General features: G+C 38.8%; 1 protein-coding gene across 5 annotated transcripts in view; it reads right to left on the reverse strand.

The window, feature by feature from the left end:
* UNC79 (unc-79 homolog, NALCN channel complex subunit) overlaps positions 1 to 18,025 on the reverse strand; it is a 111,206-nt gene that overhangs the window by 92,504 nt on the left and 677 nt on the right. For 3 of the 5 annotated variants that reach the window (XM_064512150.1, XM_064512148.1, XM_064512147.1), the window contains exons 2-5: positions 12,937 to 13,057; positions 6,731 to 7,035; positions 3,121 to 3,291; positions 285 to 377 (exon numbers count right to left, since the gene is read on the reverse strand). In XM_064512150.1, coding sequence (XP_064368220.1) covers positions 285 to 377; positions 3,121 to 3,291; positions 6,731 to 7,035; positions 12,937 to 13,057 — 690 coding nt within the window. Of the gene's footprint in view, positions 1 to 284; positions 378 to 3,120; positions 3,292 to 6,730; positions 7,036 to 12,936; positions 13,058 to 16,589; positions 17,728 to 18,025 lie in introns of those variants that run through there. The other 2 variants (XM_064512151.1, XM_064512149.1) reach the window with 2 other exon arrangements.

Raw genomic sequence — 18,025 nt, forward strand, 5'->3', positions numbered from 1 at the left:
CAACGCCATTTTCTGATGTCAAGCAAGACTAGTTCAGAGTCTCTAATCCTGGGTTCAATACTATCTCTTCACCACAATGAGATCTCTTATCGGCATAATAATTACTTCAGACAATATGCTTGGAAATGCCAGTTTTGACTAAAATAACTTATTTTTCATCTTGCGTTGGATGGTGAGACAGATTTTTCCATCATTTTAACATTTCAGGTTGTAGCATTTAACATAGTATCTCACGACTCATAGCTTTTGGAAAGAATGATACCATGTTTCCTATTTATACATACCTGGGTTAGATGTGTACTGCATTGCAATCATTAGCATTGATGATGCAGATAGATTGACATGAGCTGGAACACCTTCCCTTTTTGAGGATCCCACTTAAAAGAAAGGGGAAAAAATTTTCCTAGTGTACAGGAAGGCAAATTAGGCAAGAATATCATATAATTCTGACTCCAACTGATGCAAATAAAATTCCCAAGGTATCACATCATTAATAAAAGAACAACCATTCTATATTGTAGGGGGTGAAAGCTCTTTTTGAGTGAAAGAAGAAAGAGGTGACTGAATACAATATTGCCTCGCAGAGTGCCACACTTGATTTCCCAGACCTGCAAGATTTCTTTCTCAGAGCTCCATTAACAAAGACAGTGATCTTCTCAGGCACTCTCACTTCAGAAGCCACAGAGTGGTCAGAACAATCTCACTCGTACAGTCACATGCACCTAGGATTTGCATCTTACAAAAAGCAAGAGGAAGTAGAGTGTAAGGAAACAAGAAAAATGCAAGGCCTGCTATTGAGGTATATTGGTGAAGCTTTGGGGCTGGTGGCAGCTGCTGGCTCTTGGTGTAGGGTACCGACTACTTCTCAGGGAGCACATGGCATGAGTTCAAGCTATAGTATAGCTACACACAGGAAAATCTAGTTCCCTTGTTACATGAAGTGTGTTAAGATACCGATGAACAATAATATTAAAGCGTAGCTAAGCTGCCGTGACTTGACATGAAGTGGCTGGAGTTCTGCTTGTCTCCTGTTCATTGGTTACCATCAAGTAGTATACTTGGGAAAAAACAGCAGAGTGTAGGTGTTTATTTCCAGAACAATAATATGGCAATATGGCTTTGAAGGCAACCTCCTACACAGAGATGTCACATGTCCTTTCCCACACTCATTCTTCAGCACTTTCCCAAGCCTGGCTGCCAGGGCCCAGATACCAGGCATTTAGGATGCAGGTACAGAAGAGTAGCTACCAGTTCAGTGAGATGCTTTCATCACTCCCATTTGGCTCCTCATACCATCTCTTGCATCCTCCCTTTCAGCTTGATTCAGAGCTCAACACCAGGGAAGGAAAGGTTCTACACTCACCTTGTAAGAGTAGACTAGGAAAGACTAGGACACTAGTTAAGAGTACCTGATTAGAGAACAGAGAGGGAAGAGGAAAGGAGACTTCTGTCTCTCTCATCTGGTACTTCCCCCCATGCCCCAATATTGCTATGACTCTCTTTACTGGACTTCAGTCATTCTTTTTTGAATCTCAACCACAAAAAAAGAGAAAGAAAATACACAAGGATGCCTTTATCTGCAGTTATGAGCTGCCTGAATCAATGGCAGTAAAAAAAAGTAGGTGCAAAACAGCCCAGCATTTTGCTACACAGGTCCACAAACCAGAGTACTGATATAATATTCCTAAGATGCCTGAGTATACATGTGATACATATTACCTCTGATTTAATTACTGCTCCCCTGGAACCATTCTCTGCCTGATCAATGCCTCATCACTACCAACTACTCAAAACAATCCCCAAATTATTATGGCAAGTTCTATTTGCATGGATTTATGTTGCAAAACATGCTCCAGGAGCTCTAGCCTGGCATTCAAAAAGGTAGTCTTCTGGGTAAAAGTGGCACATAGTACTAGAAGCAAAATTTAAAGAAAAGCAGACTGGTTTCACACAAAAATCTAAACAGAACTGTTTGAGGAAAAGGCAGCATAACAAAGATTGCTCTCAGTTATCTGGATGCTATCTCTGCCAAGGGTAACTAGGGAATAGGCTCTGTTAACAAAGAATTTAGCTCAATTGGTTGTTTTGGAGAACAGTTATAGAGACCTGAAGATCCACAGGGCAGGATAAGTCACCTACATCAGCTGCTCTTTAACAGACGACAGTACTGGGAGAAAAGGAGTTTGGTGCAACATTCTGTTCTTTAATCCAAAGAGCACCTACTGCACATACATATGAAAAATACTGTAGCATTTGCATATTGTTATTAGACCTTTCTAACTAACTTTCTAACTTTCTAAGCTAACAAAGAAAACCTCACTGAAATGTCTTACAAGGGATTATTTTACATGGGTAAACTGAAGTCCAGAACAGTTAAGGGACTTCTCCAAGACCACCGAGTGGTAGAACTAATAAATGTAGGTGACAAATTTCCACAAAATCTTATTCTTAAAACTCTGGACCATGCTTCTTTCCATGTTGTAACAGCATCTTCCATGCACTTCACTGACTTCAGTGTAGATCTCAGTACAAAAGAAGTTCATGTTTTTCTATAAAGGTCTGGGATGCAAATAAGGAGAAGACATTCTCACAGAATCACAGAATAGTTGAGGTTGGATAGGACCTCTGGAGATCATTTAGTCCAATCTCTCCTGCTCAAAGCAGGGTCAGCTAGAGCAGGTTGCTCAGGACTGCATCCAGAGCAGAGAAAAGGCATTCTTGTACATCCAAATCTAGTTCAGGCATAAAAGCTACACATCACAATTGCTCAATCATTTTAGAAGCATTCTGTCCATTGATTCTGTATTCAGGACTTCCACTGCTGTCACTGGAAGCTCTGTGAGCCTCGAAATAATGCTTTTCTTATAGTAGTTTAACATCACCCTTTAAATGAAGAAACAAGTCATACAGTAATACAGCATAATAAATAAATAAATACATAAGTTTATAGAATTATTTCCCTCAGAAAAATACTCACATGGAATTATTCTTGTATATACATAAGGTAGATCAATGTCCTATTACAACTCTATGACAAATCAAACATTGCTACAGTCTAGTATTATTATAGCAGTGTACCATTTTCTGAGACAGAATAATACCAGAATGAGTTCTACTTACATATAGCCATAGGCAGAAAAGATGTGCTGAGATACTCTATAATATCCTTGTGTAGAAATGGAGGAAAGGTAGCTAATGTTGAAATCATTGTATAAGGTAAAGTACTCAAAATATCATCATTGAGAAAAGGAAGTAAGCATGTAGTAGTGTAAAAAATTGATTGCCCAAGATCTGTTGAATAAAATGAAATAAACACAATCATTACAATGAAAAAGTAAATAAAACTATGTACTGTTTGTTTTACTAGACTATCATAAAAAATTACATTTAAATTCAAGCTTTCTCCTCAGGTTATTTCAGAAACTTAACCACAGACACAACAGACAAGTGATTTGGCCCACCATTTTTAAGCCCCTTCTAAGAGAGAGCGAAACAGCTGTTCAACAGTACTCAAAACAGCTTGAAGGGAATATGAACACCACAGCCAATAAAATTAACTCCTCTACATAGACAGGTCTGGATTTAAGTAGAGGTATTACTAGAAATAACTAATAGAATAAGAATTTGATAATTTAAGAATTTCAGAATTTGGTATTGAAAGACCCACTTTTGCAAAAAGCATCTCAGCCATAGGATATCAGATTTTGATCTTAATTATCCTTATGAGAGCTGCAAAATGCCCCCCACATAGAGACTCCAGCCTAGAGGACTGATGCAGAAGGAAGCATCATTGTATTTTTCAGATAACATGCGACTGAACTGCGAAACTTGTTTTCACTGTTAGCCATTGAAGCCAAATATGGTCAAGGCTTAAATGGAACTGGTTATTTATCCAGAATTTCCAGACTTATTCTAATTAATTATAATATAAGCTTTGGAAGGGATACTTAAGAGAAGTGCAGCTTTGATATCTATTTGGAAGGGATAGATTATTGCATATCTGGCCACTGTGGCATATTTATACCCTCTTTCAAATGAGAAATCAACCTAGGGCCAGTAACCCTCAGAGAAAGGCTACAGTACCTAATGAACGCCAGGCTGGAACCTGTATGATGATTCTAGTACATCACAAAGCCTTCTCCCTGCATGAGAGCAACTTCTCTTGTTACTGACTCACTCCTCACTCTGCAACCTTTAGCCTTCAGCCTGTGTAACTAGGATGATTTATACTTGCCTTTGTAAAGTGCCTAGAGATCTATCTGTAGGTTTAACATCGTATGAGTTACAATAAGTAACCATTCCATTTTCATGCTTCTTGCAAGTTTTCTGTGCAACAGCCAGATCCTTAATGCTAGAGTGTCTCTCGCTCTTGCTATAGATATTTACCATATTGACAACTTTGTAGAATCCGATTAGACCAAAGTTCAGGACCATCTGCTGCACCAGTTGTACTTACCCAAACAATATTGACTGTGCTGATAAAAAAAACATTTCTTTTAATCAAATGCTATGCTGAGGGAGGAATAAATAACAAGTTCTCATAAATTGCAATTCACTGTACACAGAACCATAGGAAATAGAAAGTGACCTCCCCTTGCCCCAAGTATGAGTCAACACAATTATTCCTGGCAGATGTTTATCTACCCTTTTCTCAAAAATCTGCAAGATTGAAAGTTTCACTCCTCCTCCAGGCAATTCATCCTAGTGCTGAACCATCTTTATCATGAAAAGGCCTTTTTTTTTTTTCAAATCTCCTTTGCTGCAATGCAAACCTCTTATTCTGGGTGACTCCAAGTGATCCCAGAGAATAGTTTGTTATAGCTTATTTCTCCTTGCAGCAATCTTTATGTACTTGTATATGATTATCATGTCTCCCTTCAATCCTCTCTAAGCTAAACAAACCGAGTTCTTTCAGGCTTTTCTCACTGTTCATATTTTCTAGACCTCAAATCATTCTTACTTCTTTTTCTTGGACTCCTCTCAAACGATCCATATCTTTCTTGAGACTAGATGGACAAATCTGAAGGTTTTACTCCAGCTGAGCAAGGCCTTGCTAAGGCTATCAGAATGAAAAAAAAACCTTAGTTGTCGCATACACAAAACCCCTATTTATATATTGCTAGTACGGTATTAACATATTAGTGACTTATGGTCAGCCTTGTGATCTGCAATAACACACAGATCTTTCTGTAGTACTGTTCTCAAGCTCATATTGCCCCACTTCATTTCTGTATATGATTTCTCTTGATTAAATACAGTACTTTACATTTGTCCTAACTGAATTGAAGAAATTTTTAAAACAGAATGCAATTTGCCAAGATCATTTTGAATTAGATTTCTTTCACCCAGAGGACATGCTATTACCCCATCTTGATATCACCTGCAAATCTAAGTGTTCTCTCATTTCCATCAGACAAGTAAAAAAAATAAAAACATTTAATAACACGAAACCCAGCATAGACTCCTGTAAGATACCCACTTCGTATAGCCTTCCAGCTGACATGAGCCACTGGTAATTACTCTTGGAGTGTTTTGCTCACTCAAGTAGGGACCATATGTCCCCAGATTGCTTATTAGAATGTCAAGTAACACAGCAACAAAAGCCTGACTGAGGACAAGAAAACTCCACCAGGAGGACCACTGTGCTTCCACAAAAGGAAATTATGTTTGTTCAATGTTATTTGGTCTTTACAAGTCCCCATTCAACGTTAATCATCATCATGTTACCTACTTAAAAAAATTGTTTTGATAATTAACTCCACAATTTTTCCAGAAATTAAAGTTAAGTCAACAAGTCTATAATTCCCTACAAGTCCCTTTTTTCCAAGATCATAACATCATTACCAAAGACAGCAGTCTTCTATTCAAAATATGGTGCTGCCAATTCAAAAGGAATTTAGAATTCAACAGAAGCAGCTTTCCTGCTAAAGAGTTTCAGTAATTTATCAGACTGGGGCACAATACTACCTGTACTGAACCATGTAAGTATGCCCCGCCTATAGCACGGTGACAATTAGTATTTGGCTTGTATACAACAGTGAAAGCACTGGGTTCCTGATTGCCAGTATGGACAATCACAGACTAACAAGCTGCACATATGGAGAACTTGAGGAAAACAATACAAATGCAGCACAGTCACAGAAACCTTGTTATATAAGCAAACTGGGCTTTTCTATAAGCCAGACAGAAATACTGTTTTCTTTTTACCCAGGAATATTTTAAAGCCATCTCTATTACCAGGCTCAGAAAGTTTTTTTCTTCAGTCAAACATGTATTATGTTCTGTTCAGAGACGGACCTTCACCAAAACACTCAATCTGCATATTCCTGATAGGCCAGATAATACATTTGCAAGTAGTTCATGCCTCTTTAAGGGAGCCACCCCAAAAGACCACTCCAAAGATACCTCAGCAGATTCAAATTAAAAGTCCAGATGGTTTAGACCCATTTGTATTATTTTAGTTACATTCCACTGTATTTTAGTTACATACCACCAACATATCACTGAAAATTAGTCAACCTCAGAATTCAAACCCAAATCCACAGTTAGCAAAAAAATATGTTTTATTTAAGCAAGTCAAACCAAACACTTGGATATAAAAACATCCCAGGAGATGTGAATTCCAGATCCAGGTCAGTTTAGGCCCATCTCTTCTACTGTATTTACGCATCATTCATGGATTCACAGCACTGAAGTTAAGCGTACTGGAAGGGTTCAAGGGCCTGCTTACCATGTTGACCATGTTGTAGCAAGGGAACTAGATCCAGCAGTGTCACCAGTGTCACGTAAAGTCCTTGATAGTCCAAAGATGGGTAGTCTGATAACTGAGCATCGCGACTTTGCTGGCCACGTTCAGATGGAGCATCTCGCAGGACGCTGTAAAGGAGGGAGCGAGTAACAGTAGGGTTGATGGAACTGACCTGTGGTCTTAGAGATGGGGTGAGTGGGAATGGCACAGGAAAAAGACACATGGTCATGGGCACTGTCAAATTGGAGGCATCTTGATTCTCCTTCTTCCCTGTGCGGGACAAAATGCTGTTGGGGGGACAAAGAAAAAAAAGAGACAACAAAGACACAAAGAACAGCACATTACATTGAAATGACACTATAAAACAAATAATAAAACACCAGATACATCCCACATAAGATGCAATCTCTACCAAAACCAGTGCGTCTACAAATCTAGCAACCATTCATTTTCATGCTTCAAAATAGGAGAATTAAAAATTGACATTTATGAAAATTTTCATTGCATCTCATGTGTTATCTGGTTCATAAGGAGCAAAAATATAAAAATGCATGTTTCAGTGCCCTACCCATGTTTCACAGTTAAGCAAAATTCTAGGAATTAAAAGTGCTTGCTACGAAAAAACAGCATTGCCAAAATAGCTTGGTATTTTCCTGTGACAATATTTTGAGAGGGTTTTTTTTTTCTGTGAAATCTTTTGAACCAACTGACTGAAAACATGTAAAATATAGGTGTGGCACTTGCAGAAACATGTTTTAGCAAAGAATAAACATGTGTGTTTGTTAAGATAGTCTTAAAAATCACATGTTTATTGCACCAAAATAATGTCTGTATGTATTTTATGATACTGTTTCATGACCACTCAGTCAGTATCATTTGAGATAATGAAGCTTAAACAGGCACATGGATTTAGAAATAATATAATATTTCTAAAATGTTTACTAAACTACATTTGGAAAAGCTATAAAATAATATATAGTAGATGGTCTTTAGCATATGTTTGTGAGCTAATGATAATGGTTGTTTATGTGTGTTTTTAATTTTGCCCATGTTTTGGGAGGAAACATTTTACTTTATGAATACAAACACTCTTTGGGTAAATAGTTACCTTCAAAATCTAAGGGCTAAGCAAGCAAGACCAGTTATGTAACTACAGATCAGACAGTGTGTTATCATACATTTCTGCTGCTACTTACATTATTATTCAACAAAACTCACTATAAACTAAAGGAGAGATAATTTTAAAAAATAAAAAGGATTTAGTGGGAATCAAAATAGAGGCTATGTGTCAACCAGCTTGCTATGTTGTTTTAAGAATGTTGTAAACATGTTATTCCAATTTTCTAAAAATAAAAAAAGAAAAAACCCACCACACTACTTTAAAAGATAGAAATAAACTGCTGCTTAAGCAGTGTTATAGTTTAGCAATTATAGGGTTAGCTCATAATCTTCATATGTGCCTATAAAAATATAATACACCTTTTAAATATGTTAAACCACACACAGTACTTTTATTTTTTTAAACACGTTTTGTACCTTTCAGGGATTGGGATTTCCAAAAGCAATTGCTGTTGGTTTAACTCTGTTCCTGAAGTCAATGATAAAGCTTATAAGAAACAAATGACTAGCAATAAAATTTCTTTTAAATTGACTTCTGAAGATCAGAGTCACGTCAAGAGGGAGCACTCCTGGAAATCTCAGTCCTCTTTAATAGTGCAGATATTCCTATCTTAAAACCACCTTAGCACAATTATAGCTCACCTTATAAGTCAATGTAACTCACACGAGTAAGTTAAACTCACGCTAAGGTGCTTATAAGAGGAGGTGTCATTCATTCGCCATATATATATATAACACTTCTACAATTAGTTTTGTGCCAAATAGCTACCATCAAGCAGGCCTTACATGTCAACTTGCAGTCAGAGATGGACAGACATATTGTCTATTTTAATAAACTGTACTTTCTTTGCTTTTTCATTGTGCCTTAAATATTTGCCAGATTCTTTTGTTCTCTGTTACCCAATGTCCAGTACAAGAAAAGGGATAAGACCGTCATGAAAGCGTTTATGAAATCATATCAGAAAAGCACCTAAGATCTAGTATGACTTTAAAAACAAATGATGAGAGTGCTGATTCCTCTTTTTCGTACTAACTTTTAATTTGCTTGATTTTCATTTGCCATACTTTGCAGCTCCTATTTAGAGATGTGAAGGTAGTAAATTGTATTCTATCCCTGTCTACTAACAGATACCAATCACCCATCCCTTCACTAGCCAACACACCACTTCAAGGGCAATTATTTCCAGAAAAGATATTATGGTATTAATTAATCCTTGCTTTGGAAAGTGTAAGGCAGGGATGGAGAGCTTGCACTAAAGGCTTCCCTTCCTGTTAACATGGAGCTATGGCCCATCAGATGAGACACCCAAGTGTAATCTTGTATCTTGGTTAGCGCATCCTTCTATTCTCCTCAGGAATAGCAATGAGACTATATCTAAATTACAGTTCCAGTCATGCCAAATTTAGAAAACTTTCAGACCTGAGCTTGTGCCTGTCCCATATGTTATAGTGGGAATACAGGGAACAGTCAACACTCAAAATCCAGTAAGTCTCCTAAAATCAAGATAAAATCTTTGCAGTTTGGTCCTCTGACTGTGCAAACCAAGTAGGGAGAACCTAGACTGTCTGCAGATCATAACTCCATGCTGAATTTGCTCTGTGACATACAAGAGAGCTACCAGGGCTTGTTTCAAAACTTCTACACCTTTGCTGCAAATCTATCTCAAAATTACTGTCTTCCAGGAAAGGTTTCCTGAAATGCCTGCAAGAGAACTGCTTTCCTCCAAGGCAGCAAAACAAAGGTGACTTAACTAGCCACTGGACATTTATAACTACTCCTTATGTAAAACATTTCACCTAGAGTCAGGAAATACAGAGTTTTCTCTAAGAAAACAGGAAAGTATGAGCTCTTCCGTAAGATGCTTATTAAGCCTTAGGTCATTCCTCAAGTGAAAATACTGAAAATGAGCAGGCATGAAACTTATATTCATGCTGTAATGTAAAGAAATGCTTTTGCCCAAAGAGAAAATTAAGGAAGAACTAAATGAATCAATGTGCTATGCATTGTGTATGGTGATTTTATGTGATGTTTGTTCATAGAAATAAAGAACTAAATTGTTTCGACCATTGCACAACTGTCCCCGCCACCCCTAAGCTTGTGATATATTGAGGCTATGTACAGAGCAAAGGAGCAAATTAAATCCCTTGTGCAATCCGACTATAACTAGCAGAATTACACCAGAGATGAATGTGATCCAAAACAGTGGATACGTCCACTGAAAAGAACACAGTCAACATGTCCATAACATGGAAAGATAAAAAGTATAATAAACAGTAAAAGCTACACCTGTAAAACCCCATCACCATATGGGATTTCTCAGACTACATACTATTCCCCCATTACTCCTTTGACTGCATATGTCCACCAGGAAATGTTTGTCGTAGAAACTCAGCTGTAAAGAGAATACGAACCAAATTGGAAAATATTTTGTAAAAGTTATTTTAAAATAGCAAGCTGAACACAAGCAACCTATTTTGAACACCAGGTTGGAAGTCCCTGGAAGTCAATGGGCATTTTTGCTATTATTTGATCAGCATTCTCTTAGCAGCCTGAATCCATTGAACTTGTTCTGTTTGTAGCTGGAAAGATTATTCTCCATCATGTACTTCTATCACTGATGTTAAACGTTGCGTAATGGAGTTTCAGCGTAGGAGGCAGAAAGAAGGCTCGGCATGCAGAACATTCAAAGAAATTTCTGAACGTGCTCTTCAGAAAGGAAGGCTCTTGACAAGCCTGTTTAGTTTTAGCGTAAATCTAGCAGAGATCTGCATACAGTGGGTGGGAGTTTCCTTCTTTCCATCTGCCACACTAAATACAGGGTATGTTTTGTTTTGCCTTTTTATCCAGTTTCTGTCTTAGTATCAGCCACTGTATAAACTTACAATGGTTCAAACATAGCACTCTGGTTTTGGCCCACAGTTCAAATTCCCCAATTATAAGGATTTAGAATATGGATTTGACCTTGCTGAGTATCAGAATGCGGTTCACCTAATAAATTTAGACCCAAGTCCTGGCTTGAATTTCTGGTGCTCTTTAGCTCAGAGGCTGTTCAGATCCCAGATTACAAAGGACAAAGCTGTTTGTGAACCATGTGAATATGTGTATCAGATATTTATATCATTTCTGCCCCATAAGGTTCAGGGTTATGAGCATAAGGGTTCTGGTTCAGTCCCACTCTGAGCTTGAAATAGAGAAATTCAGTTGCTCAGTTGTGCAATTCTTATCCTTATTTCTGATCTGCTTTTGCAGCCATTAAGTATAAAGCTTTTTCAGTAAGCCCAAAAACATCACTGCTCATAGGGCATGAAGAATTTGTCACACAGGACATACCAGCTGTACTGTTTAGGAAGAGGAAGGCAACAGTGATAAAAAAGGGTGCTTTCTTTAAGCAGCAGAATCAAAATCCAACCAGTCCCCATGGACTTTTTCCCAAAAAGAAATGTATCTTGTTATCGCACTGAGTAGTTACAGCTAAAAGGCAAGGGAGTAAAATGTTCAGAATAAAATCCAACTTTCTTGTTTTAACAGCTTAAAGGCCCACAAGCATTTAAGCAAAGGCTCTTTTATTATTCATAGCCTTAAATGTCATTTAAGTATGTCTGTTGTGCAAATAATCCATTAAAAAATCCTGATGTGGGAACAGAGCTACATTTCAGAGCTATTTTCAAAAACTCTTTGAATATTTTTTCCACTGCTGCAATATAATGAGCCAAAATTTCATTTATTGCTCTTGAAAAACTCCTACAGTTGCCATAAGTTTCTTCATCATTCTAAAATGTCTAGTAAGTTCAACAAGTTTCACAGTGGTTAAATATCTCTCTTCTTGAAGTTTTCAGAAGTAAACAGCAGTTTTTAAAGTTTGCAGCAAACAGAGGTTCCATTGATAATAAGTATTTCTGTGTATGTATCTTCTATAAATTTGTATTTTTATTTTAAAAATATAAAAATACATTAAAATATTGTACATTAAAAATAACTATAAATTTATTAAAAATTTATAATTTATAAACAGCTTCAAGAATCTTGTTACATTTCACAGGCTTTAAACAGATGTTAGAATGAACTACTGTCATTCTTCCAACTTTAAATTCTTGCTTCTTAACTTACTTGTATTATAGGAGTATGTGCACAAATATATAGGTTAATGTTTCCTCATCAAATATGGCAAATGGCTATATTTTCAAACTAGCTTCTAACACCAGGGACACAGTCTTTTCGGGTATATATTAAGAACTATACAGACATGCTGCTTTAACTGCATTTTTCTGGATATGAAAACAAGCGCTAGCCAAAATCTGGGTAGCATCCCCCAAAATCACATCTTCAACTTCAAAAGCCATTTCAAAACCAGTTTGAAAATATGAATCCAACAGGTAGCACTGTGAAGGAAAATGGAATCTGGGTGTCATTCTTGATGACCTTTACAGCAAGATGAGAGATAGTATTTGCCACATGAAAGACATTCTGTTATCACATGGTATTTAGTACTACCTATTATATACTATAGTACTATATATTATCACTAAACACTGGACTAAAATCAAATCCCCAGATCAGAACAATCCTGATCTGTTGTTGCCATCCAAATCCAGAGCTGGATCCAAACTTGGCACTGACTCTTATACAGAGCTGAACCAGAACCCAAACGTGACAGCCGGCTGAACCATGGGACAGTCAGAACGTAGTTCTGCTTCTCTGGCTCATCACTCTAGGATCCTAAAGCACCAGGATTGTCAAGAAGGTCATAGGCATAGAAGTCTAAAACACTATAGATCATAACCTTTCTTCCCAAGTTCAGCATATTTGTGCACTCAGCTAAGGCTTAGGAGGGCCATGCAAACATGTAAGCAACCAAGTTTATTTTAGAATCAGCCACTCAATAAGCAGCTCAACTGGGCTAATTGGGCAACAGCCATTGAAGATATTCATACCATTCTTAAATTATGCTCTGACTCTTTTTGTTTGAGCATTGATCTATTAAATTTTGTAACCAAGAAAAAAGTCAATGAATCCCCCCACAATTCTTTAAGTCTTTTTTTTTTCTTTGGGAGCATTAGTTAAAACTTACCTCAATAACGTCTGAGAAAAGTATTTCAGAGTATTTGCAATGTCAGTTCCAGAGGGCACGGGGTAAATGTTGTGGAGAACTCGGTTGTGGTATTCCTGGAGGTAGCGGATTTTGGAAGCAACTGGATAAAAGACAAAAAACAGAAATACAGAAACGTTCAATTAATTTATTGCAGGCTTTCAGGGAATCACATCTGTTCCTAGCATTTCTGAATTTTTGAGATTGAAGAATTAAACTGTACCAAAGAGACAAGTCCCTCTATTCTTTCTATTTAGGCAGAATAAATTGAATACTCTGGTGCAAGAGTGCCGAGGGGAAGGCAAGGAAGGCACTGAACGTCTGCGTCTGTTTTAGACTGACTTTGTGTTAGCAAGTAGCAAGTCAAAAAAAAAAAAGAATTTTGCACTTTTTCAGTGTCTCCAAGGATCTCAAGATTCATTTATAATGAATGAGTCATTGGATCACATAGGGTTCATATGAGGTAGAAAATATTTCTATAGCCAAAGCAGAGACATAAGCTAAGACAGAGAGAGCTTATGTGATTTGTTTTAGGCTATGAATTTACTTTATGCAATGAAACACTGATATGAAAAGATCTGTGCTGTTTATTTAAATGTCTTGGGAAGTCTAATGAAGCAGAGGAAATGTAGTCAAGAAGCTCTACATCTTTACTGAAACTGACTTTTTTTTTTTAAGAAATAACATTGTTTACCTTTTCTAATAAAGATACTTGTTCAGTGTTGGAAGAAAGTGATTATCCAACACAACTTTGGTGCTTTACATTGCCTATATGGCACAAGACAATTTCATGGAGAGATATCTGTGCACATTCTGAACTCATTTTTGCTCTGCTCAGACTAATTAATCGTGCTGAGAAACAGAGTGTATTGGCTCAGGCAGAGTGCTGTACCTGCTCAACTGCAGTACCAGCTAGAACACTCAGCACTGTTGACAGCATTGGTCTGTGCAGATATAGCCTCAAAGAAAGCAGAGTTGGCTGGGAACTCTTCATCATGTTAAAAGTGCACCAAGACTACGTAACAGACAGTTAAAAGCGGAGACGCTTCTGAATTACTTTAGCCCCTTGAGCATATTGATTATGACACAGTCTTTAACTACATCAAGATATACCTTTTCCCTCCACCCAGGGGTCCTTCAATGTGGGAGATAGACAGTGCTTCCTAAACAAGCAATCAGTCAATATTTTATTTCCATTGTTCAATGCCATGTACTAAAAAAATGAATAATTCTTTAAGTTCTCCTCTGAATAGAAGTATACTAACTTCCAGAGGGATTTTCCTATACCTCTGCTGCTACACCTGAACATTTCATGAGCATTCTGGGGTTTTTTTCTACATCATTGATGGGCTGAAAGAGAAGAGGTGGCATTGTCTCCAAAACAAAGAACAAGACAGAGGCACAGACATCAAGAGCAAAGTGTCTACTACTGCTGTTGGAGGCTCTGACCCAAGATATTGACAGCCATTTTTTTTCCAGAGTAGATAGCAATATATGGCATTTTTATGTCCAAAGTACATAAAGGCATCTGCGAGTGCTCATTAGTAGAGCAAACTAGGCTTGACAATTTCAAGCCAATTATTCATAAAATGAGGAACACTCAGTTAATAATCAGGTGAAGAATACTGTTTGACTTGCATGACAAGAGATCCAGTCCTCCAGCATTCAACTGCCCTTATCAAGATCATCTTTTCTCTCCTGCTTCCTGCTATACTCACTTTACCCTTCCAGCTTCTGCATTAAGTGAAACTTCTACAAACAAAACTTCCTTCATGATGTTACCCTGCTTCATCACTGGGCCCACTGTGCGACTGAAAAGGGCTGGGGTCCGTGGGAAAATGGCATGTGAAAAATGTAATTAGCAACAGTGTCATAATGCATATGCAAAAGTAGTAAACTAAGGATGTATAAGCAACCTTAATTATGATATTTCCTCACTTCTGTTTTACTTTACAAAGTTAGTATTATCTTAAAGTAACTGTAATGGATAATTAAAACAGATCACTTTTTTAAGGCAACTGAAAACAGAAGTTTTGTTATGTGGAATCACACTGTCTCACTACAGCTATGATTAAGATTAAAGCATTTCAGGCCACCATATAGGCCTGGGTCATATGAGCTGCGCTTTTTAGCAGGTTATTCCTGTCTCTGCATGACCAGCTATAGCTAGCTTCCCACACAATTGCCGAGACACTGGGATAGCAACATTTGGTCATCATGGGTTTCACTCCAGGTTACAGGAAGAAGTTTATTTTAGCAAAGACCTGTTTTCCTTTCCTCTTCCCACAACTCATCTGTTCTGTTCATTATCTCTGTACCCATCCTGGATCTGCAGGTCGGTTTACCAGATTTAAAGACAGACACATATCCTTCACTGTGGTGATGAAAGTCCCTATAAAAACCAATCTAGACGGTATTAGAAGAGAAAAAAAATTTGTGATGCTACTTTCTCTTGCTGGGGGAAAGAGTATAAGCCAGGAATATTTGCAAAGAAAGAAGATCACGATCAGAGTACCCAGCAGAGAACGACTCATAGCAGGGATGTATGGTTTACTATGGCTGCCATGGTTCGCTGTCAGATATCCAAAAGTGAACTGGATAAACAAATTCCAGTAATAATGGTAGAATTCAGGTCTAGATGTATTCCAAAGAGCTGTCTGCCTCTCTACAGCTTCTTCCATTCAATAAAGAGTAAAGGATATCTATAATTGCTGTTTTACATAAAGAGGGAAATCCATTCCTTTCTATTAATCAGCATTTTCATCCATTTACATCAGTTAAAATAATATAATAGACAACTTGTAATTCCTAGATATTATCACTTTTTTGTAAAATAAATAATTTCTTACTGCTTCAGCGTTAGGCTAAAGGTTTTAGCCTCATCTTTTACAGTGTGCCAGAACACTCAATTTCAGCAGTATCCCTAGACCAAAATTTTGCAAGCCTTGAAGATACAGAAATGCATAAATGACCTAATTTTCTGAGTTATTAAGCACCTAGAGAGTCACACGGCAGAAAGTGATGTCACTCTGTGGAAGTGCTTAGCCACTGTCATAGGGTCATCATCCAAAAAAAGAAATGGTGAGGTTACTCCATGGTGCTTTGCTAGGTATCTCTCTAGTATCCACACAGACCTAACTAAGCCCCGTAACCCCTCTGTAAGCCTTGACTGAATCAAATGTAAAACTGTTAAGAGTCTTTAAAGATGGTCTTGGTTGCTCTACTGCCCTAGTGAAGAAGAGGGTGAGTCCATACCCAGGACATTACTTAGCACAACTAAATGTCAATTATTGTTATTTGAGCTGAAAAAGAATTAATTCTCTTTGGATATAACAGAACATCTCAGGTATGCTGTGGTGATGAGCCAAATGACAAAAGCCACTGTCAATAATTCTTAGTATGAAATGCATGTAGTCACAAAAAAGGGAGGCCGCTCAAAGCCATTTTCCAGACTGTCACCATTTGACAAACGTCAGAGCTGTGGGGTGGGAACACTTCCTGTGTGGCCACAGATCCATGTTTAGACCAGTGCCTCTTTTTCTCCTTCCCTGAACTGATTAGTCTGTTTCCTCGTTCATGGTACTTTGCTGCTGTTTCTTGGTAAATTCAGATTCATTACGACTTGTGACTCCTACCTGAGACGTTCTGGTTCTTGCCTGTCAGTCAAGCAGCAACAGTCAGGGTTTGAAAGTTTGCCTGGTAGTGATGTATTCATCAATATAATCCTTGCTGGAAACCATCACCATGTGTAAAGAGATCGCAGGTGAGAGAATCTTGAAATTATGCAAAGAGCAAAACACTTGGCAATGCCGTAAGAGCTACCCAGGGGAGCAAACTCAGTAAACAAAATACATTCAGTGGGTTAGAAAACACACGGTATGCACCTTAACTGAATACTCTACCTGGGCATCATGAGAGAGAGCGCTAGGAGGAAGAAAGATCTACAGTCTGGACCCTGAGTAAATCTCCTTAAAAACAAACAAAAAAAGAAAAACAGGGACACGGTGGAGCCAAGACGCAGTCTCCTGAGCAACACAAGGAGAGCAAAAGAAAAAACAGCCAGGTAAAAACATGAAAGAGCAGCTCAAACTGAGCAGGAAAAAACATTAGGAATGCAGAAAGCAGAGCAGAACGGAAGGAAAATGCCAAAGACAGTTCTGGGACAAGGACAGCAGAAATTTTTCCATATGTCAGTGTGGAAGACGCGTAACTAAGGTGTGCGCAGCACAAGAGAAAGGGAACGAGCACAGAACTCCAGGGAGGGCAAAGGGGGAAGACACGAAGGACAGACCGCACAGACCCGAACGCTGCACAGTTCAGAGGTGTTACACGATCAGAACATTGCCGGTCTACTCATGAGGCCAAAAATGCATCCCCACGGCAATAAATTAGTGTTCACATAATATGTAATAGCAATGTCATCTGTCACTGTAAGCAATGGGTTAACCCTACAGGAAAAAAACAAGTATTCTTTGCACTAGCCCAATCCAGCACAGGCTTATATAAACACAAGGGCTCTTCTCAGCGACCTGAAAAAATCAACAGATCATAACCAAGAGGACAGCGAGTTTCTGTATCTGGGGTGTCAGATCACATCACACATCAACCCAAACCGCTGCCCGGGCGCTGCCGGGCTCGCTCCCGGGACAGCGCACGAGGGGAGACGGCGGCGAGGCAGGGGTGACGAGCCCGCCCGCCCCGCTGTTTTCCTGCAGGCCTCCCACCGGGGCTGGTGCAGACGCACCATTTGCTGTCACTAGTAACAACAGCGGAGCGCGGCGAGGAGCGGCTGGCGCCCCGGCCACCATGTCAGCTGACGGCGCTCGCGTCCCACCTCGACAACATGGTGGTCAACGCGCCGGCGAGCGGGGCGCGGGCGCGGGCGGCCCAGGCGCAGCCTCGGGGCCGGCAGCCGGCGCGGCACAGCCAAACCGCCCTGTATTCACCCAAAACCTGAACGGCACGAGCGAGAATGACGCCACCTCTCCCCTCCCCGGCGCCTCACGGCGAAGCCACCTTCAAGACCGCAGCGCACGGGGCCCCTCCTGTCCTCACCGGAGGATGCCCGGCT

The sequence above is a fragment of the Dromaius novaehollandiae genome, chromosome 5, assembly GCF_036370855.1.
Source record: "Dromaius novaehollandiae isolate bDroNov1 chromosome 5, bDroNov1.hap1, whole genome shotgun sequence".
NCBI classification, from domain to species: Eukaryota; Metazoa; Chordata; class Aves; order Casuariiformes; family Dromaiidae; genus Dromaius; species Dromaius novaehollandiae.